At 44.6% G+C, this 19,718-nt stretch overlaps 1 protein-coding gene across 4 annotated transcripts in view; it reads right to left on the bottom strand.

The window, feature by feature from the left end:
* The window catches only part of Shrm (shroom), a 161,874-nt gene that overhangs the window by 3,110 nt on the left and 139,046 nt on the right, over positions 1-19,718 (bottom strand). For all 4 annotated transcript variants that reach the window (XM_076530083.1, XM_012290811.2, XM_012290812.2 and 1 more), the window contains 5 exons: positions 5,330-5,933; positions 4,172-5,081; positions 3,418-3,565; positions 630-840; positions 220-486 (listed from right to left, as the gene is read on the bottom strand). In XM_076530083.1, coding sequence (XP_076386198.1) covers positions 220-486; positions 630-840; positions 3,418-3,565; positions 4,172-5,081; positions 5,330-5,933 — 2,140 coding nt within the window. The remainder of the gene's footprint in view (positions 1-219; positions 487-629; positions 841-3,417; positions 3,566-4,171; positions 5,082-5,329; positions 5,934-19,718) is intronic.

Below are 19,718 nucleotides of genomic sequence, written 5' to 3'. Positions count from 1 at the left end.
ATTTTCAGTTAACTGTGTTGTATCAATTACCGTGTCTGTTCGATTGAAATTACTTGTTTTGACGACAAATCGTTTTGCTTGTATCGAGACCTTGGACCACACCTGTTCACCGAAACGCATCGAATACGTATCTCGACTATTTCTGTGTCGTCTACTAATTCAATTTTCTCGATAAAATATCATCGAATTCTCTCTGTAATAATATGATTTGACGCTTACCCTCTCGGCGTGATCAGCAGGCATTCCGTAGAGGGCGTTTTCCGCTCGAGCGAGCCTTCCGCTCAGGCCAAGAAGAAGACTCGTGATCTTGCCGACTTCCTCCACGTGAAGCCGATACTTGGACGCTTCCGCGGGTCGAGCGACCGCAGAGATCCGCGTGGAGACCCGCGCCCCTAGGGCTTCGTTCACCTCTCCCTCTTCCCTGACTGCCTCCTGTTCGGCCCTGAGGACTACCAGTTTCTTGTCGAGCCTCATCATCAGCTCCTCCTGCGAAGAGAATCGATTGCAGTTCCGCTCGCACGCGGGTCAACCGTCGTTTCAGAAACTCCTGTCTCGTTTTCTTAATTCCTAATGGAGGCTCCCGAGGCAGGAATTCGTGAAACGTTTCACCCTCGAAAAGAAACACGTACCTTTTTCTGTCTGAGATCAAGGCTGTCGGTCGGAATGACCGGCGGCTCATCCTCTTGACGAGTCAAGCTTTCGACCGTCGCGTCGCGCGAGTATCTCGCCAGGAACCTCGCTTTTCCTTCGGACGTGGTGAAGTACGCGGAGGTTGGGGACAAAGGGCTGGTCGTGTCCGTCGATAACGGGGTGACCGGTGCAGAAGGTATCGATTCTGGCCTGTAAGTTTTACAATTACTAAATTACTCTTCCAATCTTTCCTCGACGATATTCTATCTAAGGATATTCGTGAGCAGCGAGCTGTTTACGAAAGACACGAAGGAAACTCAAGACCGAATCGATCGACCCTTTTTAACACAACTTACAGCCTATACCATGTTGCAAACGTAGCTTGTCTAACGAAAATCGCGTGTCTGTAGCAACTTTAACCAGGGGATCAGGAAGTTGAATCTAAATGGCGACTCCGGTATAACGAGGCAGATGGATATTTATAGAGATTAGAGGATGTCTATCGGGATATACATCTGTTGGTGTAATACGCTTTCGCGTTTATTGCGTAATAACTGCAAATTGATCGCTAAAGATTGATAAATATGCTGATGCTCTCAAGCATTTCGCGGTTGGTACTTGATCTTCAAGGACGTTCAACAGGCCAACTGAAATATTAGTTACAAGTTTTTTTCCAAACATCGAGTTATCGAACGATATCAGACTTTTGACATGTCCCAAGTTGTGTCAACAGAAATATTGTCTCTACTAATCATCGAACAAAAGTTTCGATACCGGTTCTCTTCGGAACTCTAACAAAGTTGGTTAGCGTATCGAATATAATTGCAACTCCAAAGCTTACAAACTGTGACATCCGTTCGAGATTACGCTTATCGAAGCGTGTGCACGCGAGCGTTCGTCGCTGGCTCTATAAAAGCGGAGAAAGTGATAAAGAAAGGAAAGCAGAATAGAGCGAGTGCAGGCTCGAAAAGCAACCACGCCGGTTGTCCAGTTATTATCCAGGGGCTAGAACGCGTAATTAATGAAAAGAGGAAGTGAATGCCGGAGTAAATGCACGATTACCGAGCGTTTTACCACCGTTTAAGCGCACATCTTACACACCGACACGGCTAACAGAAGCCATCCGCTTTCGAAAGCACGCGGCTCCTCCGCGGGCGTGGTAAGGAAACTGTTTAGTCGAGTTTCATTGCGATCGACGAAGAAACTTTATTAACTTCTGTTACTGCTTCCAGTTAGACGTTACGTTGCATCGGTTAAGCGGAACGAATCTAGGACAAGAAGTTAGCTCTGGCTAAGTGCAAGTTATCGTAACCGAAAGATCGTAAAGCGGTTGAATCACGAAGGTAACGGATCTCGATGTACTTGTTCGAGCGCTTGTTCTCCATGTCCGGTGATATTACTGAACGATTCGGTGCAACGTCGATCGCGAATCCAGGATCGATCGAGACGATACGGGCGGTCGTTCGTCGCAGACTGGCGAACACGATGATGCGTAGACCACCGAGTAGCTGATCCGACAATATCATTTATGGCCTGTTATGCAACCATCTTGCGCCTCTACTACTTTCTCTCGTCGCGTGCCGGCGGAAATATTGTCCTTTACGCTAGAACAACTAAATCCGTCAGAATGATGGATCTCGTATCTCTCCTTTTAAACGACAGACGCTATTAACGTGCTTTTATTGAAATCTATGTTTGCTTCTGACGAGATAAAGAATTATTTTACTGCGACTTCGTACGAGATGAAAGTTCAAGATTTAACACTCGATAAATTTATGTGTTATTGGGATATTTTTATTCGAGTTCCATTAAACGATATCGTCTTTCGAATTGCGTCGTAAATTGTTAATATCTAATAAACTTATAAATTACGATATTTCACAGTCTGCAGCTGTAAGATCGCAATTTCTATTTCGTTACTTTCCATCTTCTAATTTCCTGCGTTTTTCTGACTAATCCTACACATAATTTATGTCTCTGAAATTTTACAGCCACTTGAAAGTAATCATCCATTAGTCAGAAGTAAGTGGAAAATTACGAATCGTGCAGCTGGCAGAAGCTGTACTGTGTCATCGATTCATCACAGAGTTCGAAAACGACAATTAAATCCCGTCGCTAATAGAGCCCCATCAAATGATGCCTGCTTAGGAATTCCGCGGTCACGCCCACGTGGACGTTACTCGTTGGTCAATTATGGATCTGCTCGTGCTCGCGACCTCTTTGGCCACGCGTCGAGGATGCTCGCACCGCGAAAAAGGGAAAATACCTTGGCATCCTTTCGATAGTTTCGAAGTTGGCAATTTCCCGCGGCCGTGGGATAATTAATTGGACTCGGTTAACTAGATAATCGACGTTCGAGCGCGAAAACGTTTGCGAGCACGAGAAAATTGCGATCGGGTGTCGTATGGTTACGGGCTGTGTTCGGTGAAAGTACCAGTCATAGCAACCTGTATGAAATATCGACGCCCGCATATCATCCGCCGCGATCGTTTAACATTTATAACGACAGGACACGCCGCGGATAGGTGAAGCACGGCTGCAATCAATGTTGCAATCGTTTAGCCTCCTCCTTCTTACAGTGAAACGGACTCCAATTGTCCAATTGAAATTTACATTTTTTTTTATGATAGCACATTAATTCTTTACGCGTTAACGATACTATATTTTAAACAAATCGTTCTCGTAATTTCTTTTTAAGCTGTAATTGACCACGATCGCTGCTCACGAATAAAAGTTTGATAAACCTTCAAGATAATTATTACGTCGTTTAATCGCATCGATGCTTACTTTTTCTCCTCGTCAGACCCGTTTTCAGAGCACGGGGTCGTCGGCTCTTCCAGAGAGAGTCGTCGCCTCGGTCTCGGCTGCAAGGTCGCCTCCAACCTGAACAGACCGGAAACGTAGTCGGTGGGCTTCTTGTGCTCCGGAGCTGGAACTGATAAGAACAAATGGTCACACGCGTTGATTCTACTCCGTTCATCGTTCTCCATCGCTTGAGGAATCCTCGTGCCTCCGGGATGCCTTAACGAGCGTGTTCGATATCGCGACAGCACGAGGAACGGAAAGAGAGCTAGAAACAACGACGGGTAATTGAATAACGCGGTCGACTGGTCGATTGGGTTAATGCTTATTAAAATAAAAGGGTCATTGTCCGACCGACGGACTCCACCTCGTGGTACGGAGTTATGTTCCATGTCGTACAGCTAAGTACAAATAGAGCTGTAGCTTATCTTGATTCATGCGAGTAATAAAGATAAATCTACTCCGCAGGTACACGACGACATTTCGCTACGGTAAATCTGTGGGATTACAATAAGCCGTCGAAGAATGACCAGCGGGAGTTCTGTTAATACCGGTGTTTGCGTATCTTTTGTTAGACGTAATCGTCGCGAACGCGAGTAATCCGAGATTAGTCTACGTCGGGTCTCAAAAGTCGAAACGGAGACAGCGTGTAACGCATAGGATTTACAACACGTGTGCATGCATTTCTCTACAAGTTTTTCGTGTTTTTTATACACGAGGATTCTATCGAAAGACTCACCTAGGAGAGGCACCAGCTTATCGTTAGGATTAAGCTGGCTCGCTAAATCCCGGCCAAGTTCTTCGCACTCGATCTCTTCGGGAAGCTTCTTCCTGCACACAGGAATCTCCTGACTCTTGGCGATGGTTTCCGGCTGCTCGACCGGTTCCAAGGTGTCGGTCTGCGAAGCAGCGTCGCTGGTGGTCGCGTTCACTCGAAGAACCACTTCGGTTCTTTGCACCAGGGTGAGGCCTTCTATTCCCGGCTGCGGCGACACGCACGGGGACGCGGGCGACGATTTGTCCTCCTCTACCGGGGAGTTCCTCGGCGACGACGAGGAGGAAGCTTTAGAAACGCTAGAGATCGAGGACGTCGAGGACCTGCCTCCAGGTCTGTACTTCTGAGCCGACGAGGATGACCTGTCCACTCTCAACTCGATCTCGTTCGAGGAACCGGTGTTGTCCGTTTGCGTGGGACTGCAGACCTTCCTGCTACTGGAAGAGTTTTCGTTCTTCGAAAAGCTATTGGACAAGCTTCGGGGCGACACGCGAGGGTCCGACGATCTGCTAGAGGAGGAGGAACTGGAGCAACTTCCGGAACGTCTGGGGACTGCTCCCCTCGGACTGTCCGCTTCTATCTGGTCGGATGGTGACCTGGGTGGCGAGTTCACAGGTGGCGGTGGTTTGTCCGGAACGGATGTTTCTTGACGCGACCAACTATCCGTCGCGATCGTCATCGTCGTGGACGTCGACGACGCGGTGACGCAGGTGGTAACCGTGTTGGTCAACGTCGAAGTTACGCTCGTTCTCTTCTCGTTGCGCCGGTTCAGAAGTTCGATGTTCTGCGAGGTCATTTCGATGGTGGCGCTCCGCTCGCGGAAGAAGTCCTCCTCGACGACCGACGATGGAGCGTCCATGCTCCGGGACTGTTTCTAGATACAACAGAATATTAACGTTAACGTCTTGTTCAACTTGTTATTAAGCTCTGTTAATCTTCGGGGAAAAAAGGAATTACGCAATTTGTACGTTCTCGGAAATTGGCCTGTACGTTAGAACTAGGAAGAAACTTCTAATCGTCCCTCGCAGTTACAAGAAAGCCGGAAAAATCGGACAGATACGAATGATCGGGGCAAAAGATTAAACTTGTAGGTAGGCGAAGGTGTATCGAAAGAAATATTACCTCTCTGTTCTGAGGTAGGGGCTCGCAACTGGCCGCTAGCTTCCTGCGTTCACGCTCCAGCTGTCGGTTCCTGTCGTTAAGGACCTCGACGCTCTGGGGCGACAACCGTTCCCTGCGCTGCTCATAATCGTGCCTCTTCTCCTGATGTTGTTGATGATGATGATGATGGTGGTGATGCTGATGTCGATCCTCCAGGTTATCGTTATTATTATTCTCGCTGGTTCGCGATCTACCGTCGCCGGCTTGCAGTTTCTTGTTCAAATCGTGCGACAACTTTCCGATCACCTCCGCCGAGTGTTGTTGTTGTTGTTGCTGCTGTTGCTGTTGGCTAGACCGTTCTTCCAGACGATGATGAAGAGCGTCCACGCTGTGCGACTTCGATAGCTCGGCCTGTTGCGAATGGTGATTGTTGTGATGGTGATGGTGATGGTGCTGCAACGGATGATGAGGCGTGACGCGCAAAAGAACCGGATCGTCGTGATCCCGCGGCGGTGGCCAGTCCTCTAAGCGAGACGTTGGTGACATCGTTCGCTTGTAACTTCCCTCGCTGTCTGGAGCTCCTCGTTCGCGTCGATAAGCCAGGTAAGAGGCCTTCGATTGGCTCCTGTAACAGGGAAATTGCTATCGTTAGCAATGGAAACTTACGATCTTCTAGATATTAACAAAACTTTGTCGAGTTTTAAACGATGAGTAACTCTCTTGACAAAGTCACCTTGTCGTTATCGAAAGTTAAGTCATCAAATACCGAGTCGTATCTACTATTTCAGTGAATCCACGAACTGCGCCGATACAATAAATCTTTTTGCAACAAAACACGTCACAGTCCACGAAAAGAATGGAAAATAAATACGCAAGAAATGAAATAAGCAGAACAGACGCCCTTTGATAATCGTCTATTTCGCGCGCGGCGCCCGAAACGGTTTGGGCGTCAGCCATCAAAAATAAGCGGATGAAAATAGAGCAGAAAATACGCAGACACGCGGTAGGTTAACTATCTCCACGGACCATGCATAAATAGTCGCATCTGCTCGCTTCGAACGCGCGACTTGACGCACGTCCGCGAGCTTGTACTTGAATTTCTGGTCGGCGCCCGGTAGAAACTGGTAAGATGGTTCGAATTCTGACGAGATTCATTTGTATGGACACCGAACGTGGCTCCAGCGGTCGGCATCTCTCTGATTTGATCGTTATCCAAGTAATATTCCGATGCGAGACCATGTGACTTTCCCACGTACGCAGGATGTACGTAAACACGTGAACTATTCGAGATGCTTAGAAAAAAACTGTCGAGAATACTGAATATCCTGGATTTTGAAACAGCCTCCGTGTTTTCGTTCAACGAACTGTGCGATCGTTTGTAGGGTACGATAGTACAGGTTTGAGTTAGGTAACTGTAAACCATTTATACAAAAGACGATCGCGGTATTCCATTCTTTCGTACACAATCGCTCGTCAAAACATTTCCTGAATCTTAAAATTTCGAGTTATCTTAAAATCTGGCGAGTTAAACGTTGAAAGTGCTGGTTTTATAACGAAGAATATTCTGTGGAGCGATAACATAGTAAATATTTCATTTATAATTGGGTAAAACGAACAAGGATCGAACTCCGTTCTTTCAGGCAAAACGATAATGGATTTAAAATCACCTTATTAACGCTCCATAAATTATTTCAGCTCATATTGTATTCGAGCAGGCAATTGCAGCGATCAAAATCGTGACGCCCATGCACAGACAGTGCATAAATAAACGAGTACGAGTCAGCAGAATGGGAATTCTCGAGTTGACTGTTCTTCGCTCATATGTAACACAGTTTATTGCGATATTTGCATTTGTGTGCATAATCGACACACAATTATAATCTTGGAATTCTAACAAAGTCAGTGGAACACGGTGTTTATGGCGATCCCAGTCGCCTCGTTATCGTACCTCGTTCAATACAATTTATTTTCATAATTTTCGATCGTGCATGGGATCGGTTATTAAACGCATCGCGATCCTTCTAACAAAACGAAATGATCTCTCGCGAGAGTAATAGTGCATCATTGTTCGGTATCGCTTGCAAAATACACCTCGACGCACGCTGGATGATTAATTGTAGGTTGCGATTGATTAATCGCTCAACGAACCTGTTATCATTTTCATAAACGAATATCGGCAATTTCCTTCCAACCGACGGATACAGTTATCCTTGTAACCGTATTTAAATTTAAGCATCTCCAACACTGCACTCTCTTAATCCGTCAAGAATTAGATTACGTAAACGCGTGTTTCGCGTTCCGTGCGAAAGTTATCGTGAATGAGCAAACCGGCAGGAAAGTGTAACGTCTCCTGCCTCGTCGAGCATGTGAAACGTTTGTTAGGAATACTTTTTCTCTTATTAGAGGGAACAGAAGAAACGTTGCGGTAGCTGGCTGATTGATTTACGACGTCTTCTTTGAATATTCAGGTAAACGAGTGGTTAAGAGTCAACGCTCTGTGTGAGAGACCTCTATTTCCATCTTAGGGTCAACAATTGATTTCCTAATTCAACCTTAATTTTCTATCACGAACAAAACTTATATTTACTCAATATCCTACCAGGTAATACCAGGTACATTCACCGTATTTCGGTTTAAAATAATTATCTTAACAATTGTACGATAAGAACACAGGAAGCATAACAACTGATATCGGCTAAACTCGATCGATTCCAGCTACGATTAACCTTGTTATACATATATCAGAATTTGTGTCAGATTTGTACGTTTCGACCGAATGTGGGCTGATATTGTCATGCCGCGTCTGTCTGAAATCGTCATCGTACACTGGATTTACAAGCACACTTTGAAATGCACGCGCGAAATCTAGTTAAACATACTTGTCGAATCACTTTCTTGAATTAATCGATCGGCAACACCTTACTCGATCGATCACGATTTTGACCCCGATTATAGGAAAACTTTTGTCACGCTCTATTGTATATTTCAATTAAACCCACCATGATTGACCTTTAACTATTATGTCACAGTTTGCAATCATAATATTCTTTTCGAAATATGCCACGTATTGTCGATACACGATAGATATGAAGGATCAAATCAGGCTGTATCATGGTTAAGTCAGTATTGTGATAATCTTCTTCGATGCAGGACAAGTTAGGAAAACTGGTAGAAAATTATTTAGAGAGCGAGTTCACGGAATCTATTTGGCCGAAGTTCACACGGCCGCTTCGCACCGGAGTTCTCTGCTCGAGTCGCGATTTCTGTCCCGTTCTGGTTAGGATTGTGCGTACCTGCCGGCGGAAAAGAAAGTTTTTGCCGTAACGAGGTGGCCCGAGCGAAGGACGAAAGTAAAATTCGCGTCTCGATTCTAATCACGCGGTCGACGGCACAATTTCGCGGCTACCGGACCTCCTCTCTCGCCAGCTCGTCATAATTTTGTCAACGCGAGTGTCCGTATGTAGCATACGATAAATATCTTTTCTCATACTTTCCACTCTAGTAAATTATTTTAATACTCACGCCGACTTCCTACCGAGAAATCATTTCGATTCCGGGTCGATCTTTAACGATTTTAGAATGTTCAGATTTCTTCCTGCTGTGCCTTCAGGTACTCGATAAAATTACCTCTAACTCGACAAGATGATCGGTAAATCAGATTTGAAAATCAAATCAGCACTAACTGATAATTTCGATTCCTTTGCAACGAAGACCAATATCACGTTTTCGTTAAAAAATGCACAATAACCCGCGACAAAGTGTGTCAAACAGGACACGATTCGTCAAATTCAACAACGCCGGTCGGGCATGATGGTTCCATTAACTCCGGCCGACCCCGGGCTGCAAATTCTGTCCTATTCTATACGAAGATCAAAATTCCGCAACAGGCAGGATCGAGAGTCGATCGAAGAAAAAAGATCTCACGACGGCCACGAAGAGAGCATCGTGTTCGCTCGTTGCTCCATCGTTTCCGAAGCGAGCGATGCTTCGGCGTGAGAAAGAGCGGAGAATAAAAATCAACCGTCCCGGATCTTCGAGCACGCGAATCACTTCCGCGAGCGTTGCGCGTGCTCGCTTATCTTCGACGCGAATCTTCGACGTTGCTTTTTCACGCTTGACGGTGTAACGATAATCAACATTTTTCGTTACACAATAGGAAGACTCCTGATCCGATGATTCATTCTTCGACTACCCTTGCACCCCTAATGATCCCTTAAGATTCAATATCTTATCGAAATTAAAATCAGAACATTCCAGCATTACAATTACAAGATTCATTGATCCCGTCCACAATCTCGATCGTACAATTACGTAAGCAAACACTAGGCACACGACCAGACAGCACGATTTCCTGTTACGCTCGACCACGATGCAAATGGTTCCAGCTCCCATTGAATTCTTCCGTAATTATCAACGCGAGCTAATTTCAGCGTAATCTAGAGGCTGGGAGCTTGATTCTTGTTGGACGTTTTTCATTTAGAAAAGCTCGAACCCGGAAAGGTGGATCCTAGGGAAAGTGCTTAACAAATTGCTTCCAGCTCGTGATATATGCTCGAACCGCGGTTTTAAACGAGCCCCGGTAATAAGGCTCGTTCGTAAAATAAGTAACGAGCGTGCAGCGAGGTTGGACCAGCGGCTAGTAGCCTGTTGGCGAGCGTCACGCTTAAAAGTTACTTCGAATAACGACCATACGTAACTACGTACACGCACAGGACCCCTTTCACGACACGCGCGTTCTCCGCTTCTCTCTTCGACTCTCCGCGAGGGCAGATAATTATCGGCCACGGGATAATGCACACGCGAGAAGGAAGAACACGTGTCGATTCGTTCGGTTTTTTGGAAGAAACGTATCGGTCCTTGTCGTCGTACATTAGCGTCGATCGAGAGCTTAATTAAACGCGCACAAAGGAGTCCCTTCTTACGCATATTTTTTCCCCCTTCGAGAAGAATTTCAGAATGTGCGTAAGAACCAGGATTTATCGATTCTTTCGCCGGGATTAATGGTACTATCAATTAGGAAGTCGCTTAGGGATCCTGGGGGGTAATTTTGAAAGTTTTATTGGTACGGTTCTGTTCGGCTAATGCGAGAATATTACCGCCAATTATCTATTCCGAATTCCTTGCCGTAAATTCCCCATTCGCGAGATAAAAACGGTGGCTATCGAATTCCGACCGTTTCTTTTTCCGCCAAGTCGATCACGTTCGATATTGTTCAATGCGTACGCCGGTTTTTAGCGAGCGAGGAAAACAGCGTAACCGATAAAAAGCCTAAAATGCCTTGTTACGTAAAATCGCGCAGTTTGCCGAGATACGTTTGGACAGAAATTGCCGATAAATTTCCGCCCAGGAGATCGAGTTTCGCCCGAACAAACGAGAAGAGTGTAACGAACGTGGTCTCGCAAGAACATTGGTGAGAGTCGACGAATCGAATTATCGACAGGATGCACCTTCTTTCGACCGGTAGTCGTCGCAACAAGTCCAGTATATCACGGTAATCGATGGTTGCTACGGAATTTCACGGTCGGTCGCGTTCGCTTCGTGGGCTGGTTAAGTGGCCGATACTTATCTATATAGCCGTTATCAATTCCTGGGGAAAGGTGATAACGGCCGCACAAACATATTGATCTGTTTTTTTGTCGAATCGTTGTCGAGTACTCGGTACACGTCGAGATCAATAACACTTTGTACTTTGGAATTTTTATACACGAGTAAACGTTCCGACATTCTGCAAGTTGTAGATACATAATCGATATCGTCGAGTTCGATAACAAAAGTAGTTTCTAAATTTGCAATTACTTAACGAGTGAAAACTGGGAAATCTCCCGTAATTAAGGAAGCGATTTTACATTTACCGTCGTATTTCTATTGAGAACGAAAAAGCTGATTCAATTTGCCGGGCAATTGGCTCGAAAATCAATAATACGCGACATAATGCGAAAGCTTTCCGCTGCTCGAGCCGACCGATATATCGTAAAACGACATTTACAAGGCAGTATAAATCATGCTTATTACGAAGCAATATATTGTAAACGTTTCGACCGGTCGATGGATATTAAGGAATAATTTACGAACGCGATACAGGCTGCTGTCGCGTTTTTACTCGCGATCGAACGATGTCGGAAGATAGGCGTGGTGCGAAGTGGCTGCTTTTTCCGCTCGCAAACATACCGATAATCCGCTATCGACTACGCTGATTCCGTGTAAGCGACCATTTTTATGGCAGAGACGTTCTTAAATTTACTATCGATTACCCTTTTATCGCTTATCGCCTCTATCGACTTCAATTAACCACGCTGATAACATTCTGCCGGTGTCGGCTGACCACTCGCGCAATCGGAAATCGGTTCCCTTAGACGGTTGAATTATTCGGCGATCGATTCTCCGAGGATATTAAATTCCAGCGGAATACACGAACGTATCGTCCTGCCTGGAGATAAACTCGGTTTAGTAGACAGGAACGTTCGCGGATTTCGAGTTTGGTCGAAGGTGGCTGGTCGACTCGCACGTAAATTGAACGCGTGTTCGGCCAATTAAACGCGAGCTGAATGAAGAGGAAGGTTTTCATATTTGGAAGACTGCTTGACCTCGATATAACATGGGTGTGGTATGGTTTATAGTACATAAATTTCTGGATAAGTAGCTAGTCACCTGGAGAAATACGATTATTGAGGATAGAATCCAAGATGGTCGGGCATGTTCTCCGAGACCTTGGTGACGCCTCGTTGAAAGTAGTTACCGATAATACGCTTTGAATTGCAAATTGAGACTCGCTCTTTTCGTCAACGAGATATACAGTATTTGCACAGTACTTTTGAAGTGGTTATATGAACAAGTTTATATACTTAGACTCGTTAGTCTATGGACATTAAGAATTCATTTCGCAATCTGTCAAGACTCGATAAAAATAACAAATAGACGTAAATAGCGTTTCGAGAAACGAGTGCACACATGTCCGTCAGAGTGATGCACCTTGCAAGAAATAATAGAAACGTTAATTTATTCTATAGAGTCGCGCGGGAACAGAGAATTGCTGATCGCTCATTACGACAGTTCGCTAATTAAGCGTAGGCAAGCTCGATCACGCATTTATTTTACGCCGCAGACACGCTGGCTGGCAACACGCGAGAAAGAGTCACGCGGGGACAACAAGACGGAAGTGCAACGATTTAATATTTATGAGAGCGTCAAACCGATAGATCAGTCGTTCGTGGCGATTCTCGTATCCGGTGACACGAAAGGATAGCGATTCGAGCGAATCATCTGGAACGCGAGTTTACGTGTCATAAAGTTCGACGCGTCTGTGCAGTGACGAGCTGATATCACTTAAAACGTTTCTGAAGCCGCGTCCAAGTGGAAACGTAACTGTATCGACAACCTATTAATGTAACTGTTTATTTAACGAACCGCATTATGTCCTGGAAACAGACAATAGACAATTCTTTCTTAACATAAATTACAGTCGGAATGAGTTTACGACAGTATTCAAAGCAATTTATACAAATTTTTCTCCGATATTTTTACCCCTAGTACCGAACCATTATGCATAATGGGCTACTGTTCTCGCACTTTTTCCTTTACGTTCGATTCTACATTTTAAATTTTAGTATGCAAATAGCCCAACACCATAGCACGGTCTAAAAGGTCATAAGGTTAGGGGTTCATTCAGAAATTGCTTCTGGGTTTGTATGGACTTTTGCTTATAACACAGACAAGTTATTATACAATCAGAAACAAAATTTAAATCTTCACCAAGCTCTTAGTAAGTCGTGTTCGCACAAAAATCCCAATACGTCAACAGTATAATCCACACACGGAAGCCCTAAATACGCGGTTATTACGTTAAACGAATTCCTAGAGTTCAACTTCTCTAACAACAGAAGCTAGGAATTATCCCCGTACGAGGGCTTCGATAAAAACGTCCACCACGGAAACCATAAAACTGCTGAGGGAATTCAGTCCGAAGCAACCGCGACGATAAAGTCCTAGAGCATCGATCCCGGCGTCACTTCGCTTTCTATGTCAGGAAATTAAAATCCAAGATGGTTTACAATCTCTACGACGCAATCGAGAGCGAACCTCGCCTTGCCAGGGCCTATTGTTTTCGCGGGATCATTATTCGAACGCGAGCCTCAGGTGTTAACTAAAGGCAAATCGATGCTTCGACGTTTCAAAATCGAAGATAACTATGTATGTACAAATGTAAGTCGCATAAATTTCTCGTGTTGTCAACCGTGCACGCGTTTCCATGTCGATTTCGACCACGCTGGGAACCAGGTGCTCGTTCCGATACACCAAAAGCTAATTAGTACCTGTCTCGAAACTATTGTTCTTTGATTGCCGTGTACGGCCAGCTACATGGAAACCGGCAGCCATAAAAGACCGAAAACGAAAGCTATGTTCTCTTTTCTGGTGTACAAGATTGCGAATATGTGCTGTGACGAATTTGTGAACCGCGGAAGACTATTTGATGATGAGCTAAGTAATAACAACGAAATATCTGAGACTAAATCGAGTTGTGTATCAGTGAATTCTTAGATCTCTGAATTCTCAGACTTGTGGATTCCTAGATCTTTAGAATTCTATATTCTTAAAATTGCATATATCTTAGAAGTCTGTATCCTTCAGAACCTCATATCTCCACATTTCTACATCCCTCCTTGTACATTCTTATGTTCTACAATTTTCATATATTCCGACCCCTATTTTCTTAAATTCCTGTATCTTCAGATTTCGATATCTTCAGATGTTTACATCAGAATCTTAAGTTTTCTATATCCCCAGATGAAATAAGGTGAGATTCGATCCTGAACGAAACTGGACATAGTTTCGATTTCGTGGCACGGTATTCTCGTGGCGTAAACATCGGACCGAGTGAAATCTCGTGCGGTTCGCGCGGCTCGAAAAGTAGGGTAACCTTGCCATCTCGAAAAATGCGTTTCGGCTTGAGGACATCGAACGAAAGTGCACGCTGAAGTAAGAGTCGACTGTACCGTCCGGATACAATGTCCTGTTTCGTGCGATTTTTTTTCAGCCGATTCGTTGAACAGGAACGGAGAAAATTTATTGCCACACCGTCCGATCGGGTATCGATTTTATTTTTAAGAGAAATCTTTAACAAGCCACGTTTATATTTTATTCGCGATGTTAACCTCGGTGGAAAAGGAACAATTCCGGCCGCCCACCACGATGCACCACGGTGACAATTGAACAATTGCACGCGATTCGTTTTAATTTCCATGGCTCGTCCTTGGTCTCGCGTCGCGAACCACGGTTTTCGACCTCGGCTTCGTGGAAGCGGTTCTCTGCGGGCAATGTACGTTTGTCTTTTCACTCGACTCCTACTCGCCTCGGAACGAGAAGTACTGTTATGAGTGGCAGTAGCTGAACAACGGGCCCACCATCGGCGAACAGGTATTTCACCATTTTCCCATAGCACTTGGCATGCAGCTCTATCGTAAATGAATCATAGCTACCACACGAATTCTGTACGGACTCTTCTACGCGTCTCACGAACGCCGGATTCGATCGGTCGAAAGATCTCGTCGGTGAAACGAGACTTGGATGATTTGCGCTTTGCTTTCTTCCAGTAATTAACGCCGTAGTCACACGAGTATTTATCTCTAGGACAGTGTACCATCGAGGTGTTGAAAATTGAAATCTAATTTCGATCTTTTTGTTCCGAAGTCTTCAACCCTCTCTCTACTGATATCTAAATGAAATCTATGTCGCAAGCGTACATCGATACGAAGCACGCCGTTGAAGAGTGCCAAATTAAAAACAGAAGCGAGAAGAAACGGAAGCTCTGTAACAACGGTTCTCGGCAACTCGCTTTCCATCGCCACGCTTTCATCCTATTTGGCCGACTCTATCAGCAGTCGAGATCTCGCTAGAACATCTGAAATTAAATATAGGAAATGGAAATGTCTTACGTAAAAGCTTTCCTTTTTCCCCGTATGGAATCGAAATTTATTTCCAAACGGAAATCTTTCTCCTCTCGAGTCTTAGCTCGAGGAAAGTAGAACGCGAACAATGGAAACACGATGCGGGTTTTTTCTTAAATCTTCTCGTTGGAAATAAAGAAATTTAAAATATCCAATGGCCGTTTGATAAATGGAACGTAAAACGCACCTCTGACAACGGCTGCTTATCACCAAACGAAGGACAAAGCTGTTCAGATAACTACCTGACACTTTGTTCGATAAATTCGAAGGTCGAGAGAAGGCCAGAGGTGCGAGGGATGTATTTTATAACCGAACTGGAGACGACTGGATCTTTACCATTGAAACGGATGTCGGAAACCATCGAAGGTCGTGTCCTTCGTCAGGATCGTTAATCGTCTCGATGCATCATCTCCGCTTCTCCTTCGAAGATTCTTGTCGAACAATACGGTACCGGTCCATTAGGTCATTCCAGAAGTCGAAGCCACTTTTTATGCCGACAACGCTTGCGTAACAATTTGAACATAACGTGTTCCAATTTTGTTTGCATAATGTTATGCCGATGGTTTTTGTCCTTTTGTGGATACCAAGTTTGCTTTAACGTCTTGTTGGTTTTCCGCTCAAATATTCTTCGGTGCTGATTCATAGGACATCGATACTTTCTCATTTTTTGCACTCGATCCATTAATGCGACGATAAATTGCATCATTTCGACCAATTATGCGCTAAAAACAACTGAAATCCAACGATCCGTTGTTATTGCGATCGTTTCTGAAATCTAACGCGGAATTCCTCGGCGCGCAATTTCAAAAGCTAACACAGCCGTTCTCCGGTTTATAAACACGCCAAGAAATAGAGGAGGATTCGCGTATCAGCTGTCGCTTATTTTCATTCAAGGTCGCAGTGATTCATGCGGGTTTATGAAACGGAATATGCATACGCGTTCGATAAACGCTCAACGACGCGTTGCATTCATAATACGTGACAAGCTGCACGATTGATCGCTCGAGGCGGCAGAGGCGTATTCTTGTAATCAGAGGAAATTCCGATCGATCGATCGATCGATACGTCTATCGCTGATAGTCGTTTAGAGTCGATAGAAACTTGCAGACTGATATTGCAAAGTATGACAAAATGAATATGAACTCTTGTGAAATACTTGAGATACATTTGTTAAATGTCTGTGGCGAGCAGTGATGGACTTCTTGAACATAATTTAATTAAGCAGCGAACCGACGAGAGGAGGGAATTCTGAACAGCATTAATATTGCATTAATAACGCGATTAGAAATTTAAATTTGAAATTCAACGTCCGACCACACACGAGCATAACTACTTATGCAGTCATCGCGTGATCAACCGAATTTGAAATACAGATTAGTATCATACCAATAACGTAATCTAGCAAATTGAAAAATTACACCAGAAAATTACTCGAATTCTTGATAACTGGAATTTCAATACTTCTTACCACACACGTCCAGCTCCGACGTGTTAACACGTTCAATAATCCAAATTATCGCGTGACGTTGTGTTTTTGCCGTGGCTATCGACGTATTAAATTAGCGCTATTTCGTGTAATTATTTGAGAAATTAACACGCATTTCAAGCAAAACAACAGAGCGGTGAGGAAAATCGCAAGAGCGCGTGTTCGAGATTTCACCTTGGTTCTTGACGATTTTAAGTCCAAGACAAACGTGTTCCGAGCACGATCGCCTTTGTTTCGGTGAAAAGCATCACGGCGATAAACAACAATCACTCGTGGGAAAAGGAGGCCGGTTATCACCTTATCAAGCCCGTATGGCAGCGTTAACCTGCGTCGTTATCGCCGCTACGCTCGTTGTTCGTAATATATTAGCTTTGTACTCGGTCGCGTACCGTTCCATTCCCTTTTCCTCGTGTAACCTTAGTAAAAACTCAGACAGAGGTCGTGTACGCGATCGGTGCTGGCCTCGATTAATTAACTCGCATCCTTGATGCCCTCATGTAGCTTTGCTAACGGAAGAGACTTTGTAAACTTTTGATCGTATTTGGAATTCGATCTTGAATACACGTTTAAAAAATTTAATGTTCACTCTCCACTATATTACCATATTATTATTCAATTTCAAAAACTTCATGATCAAATTAATTAAAGCATAAGAACAATCTTTCTCTTTCGAAGACAAACACCGTGCACTTGACACATATTCTAAAACCAGTCGTCGCAGCTTTACGAACAATCAACATTTTCGCCATTACATCACCAAACGTAGCGTGACGTAGCCGGTGAACAAATTCGCGATGGTCTTTACGTAAGTCGCTGATCGTCGAGGTGCAACAAGCCACGAGACACGTTTCTCCGGCGCAAAAATAAATGTGTTTACGAGCGAGAAAATAGGTACACGATGCTAGGAACACGTGGATAAGACTTTCACGAGACTCGCGGCCTACCGATCGCCGGTTTTAAAGCGTACGAATCGAAGCGATTAAACTCGAGGCGCTCCGATTTGCTCGCGGTTTGTTCGGTTCAACGATATTTTCAGCCGCTCCTGCGGTGCTAATTTCGCGGTCGACGTGCAGTAATGCATGGCCAGACGGTGTCTAAAACGATGATGTTTCGAAATCAAAACAAGCTAGAAGTCGAATTTCGCGTTGTACAGCAACGTGAGCGAAATATAAAACCAGGTGCTAATAAATCGTGAACGATGCGCGAGTTCCGTGGTTCGCTAAAAGGATTTTGTTCGGATGAAAATTTTTTAGCGGCAAAAACAGTTATAGAAGAAAATGTCTATTGAATCGTAGCACCGCTATATTCGCAAAGCAATTTCCACAATATCTCGAGAAATCTGCCGTTTGCAAATTGACGGTGTTTGCTCGGAGCCGAGTAAACAGAGTAGTCGATGATCGGTTTGGTGTCCTTGGCAAAGATGCGAACAGCCATGAAGAACCATGGCTTTCAGCCAACAAGCAACCCGCGTTACGTATTCTCTTCGCTGAACGACGTTCCGTGATTCATGCTTGACCCCGAGGCCCTCGTCCTTCCGCCATAACGGTTCCACCGTCGATTAATACGTAATGGATTTCTTAATTGGCGGACGACACGTAACGCGTGCCTGTGTTACGGAAGTGTCGGCTGAAAAGAGCCACATACTCTTGTTTTCCCACGCCACGGAATCGGTCGTTCCTCGGTGGACACGGCAAAGCTTTTTCCTCCGTTTCGACGTTGTTATTGTGACATGTCGCGATCTCGTGACTGGTTATGGCTCGTCAACAGGCGCGAGCACACGTCAACGATGTCGCGAATTGAGAAATGTTTGATCGTTTGAAATTCGAGACGAGCTAAACTGGTTTCATCGATCCGGATCGATCGCGTGGTCATTCGAGTAATGCTTCAACGGCTTGATTACCGAAGCAAGTCCAACAGAAATCGAGCCGATGCCGTTTAATGTCAACGAACTCGAATTTCTTCGACACGTCGCTCTGTTTGTTGTTAAGCGATCGACTAACGAATTTCCATGGTACTTCGATGAGGAACATAAGGTCTAGCAATTAAAAATGAACAGAGGTAGCGAACCTTGACGGATATATTCGCGTTAACGAACAACGTCGTTCAATAAAAGTCACAACTCGTCATAAAAGCAGGGTGAAAACACAGGAGAGAGACAGTATCGAACGTCTCGGCCGGAATAATAAAGCCGAGTGACGCGTATCCGCCTCGAAGCGTGCTTGACGAATCACCCACGCTCCCAGAGGTGAAACAGCAGGAAGCCAAATGCAACGGAATGGCTGTCAAAACGGGACGTGTTCTCTTGTTGGACGTCGACACCCACACCGTAGTTTGCTTCGAGGTTCTGATCCAACCGATTGCGACTCGAACGAGATCTCCTGAATGGGATAATTTTGGCAGTGCCCCCGTTTACCAGCTGTCCGACTTAAATACCTGACAACAATCGCTACGAGACTCGGATGGCTCGTATCCTCTCCGAGAAGCCTTCTGTACGCTTTAAAATTATGCGCCGACGAATAAGGTGTATGATTAACATTATTCCTTTTTCCAAATATGGAATAGCGATGGAAAAAATAGCGCCGTTAATGGGCACAGGAAGTAATCTCAAAGTAGGTGCCTTTCCTAATTCGTAGATAGGTTCTGTTTACTCTCCGTTCATTAAAATGCGCAATCTTGTGAAAATTCTAAACGGACATTGAATGTTAATGCGGAAGTTCATATTGCTTATGCGAAATCTGGAAAATTCCGTCTTCGGGGCTTAAAGAAATGTATCTCGCAAGAAATGACCTACTTACCACTTAATTTAAAATACTGTGGCACTGAATTTCAGATGAAACGTCTCCAGTTTAAGATACGAAGAAACAGGGTCACTAGCGCTAAGATCTTTTATGAATTCGCATATGATTGCTTCGCAACGTTTACTACCTCGAAACGTCACGTTTCTTTTCGAGTATGAATAAATGGATCCAAAAACTTTCGACGT

This window comes from Megachile rotundata, chromosome 3, assembly GCF_050947335.1.
Source record: "Megachile rotundata isolate GNS110a chromosome 3, iyMegRotu1, whole genome shotgun sequence".
Lineage (NCBI taxonomy): Eukaryota > Metazoa > Arthropoda > Insecta > Hymenoptera > Megachilidae > Megachile > Megachile rotundata.
This window is presented reverse-complemented; position numbering and strand designations above follow the sequence as displayed.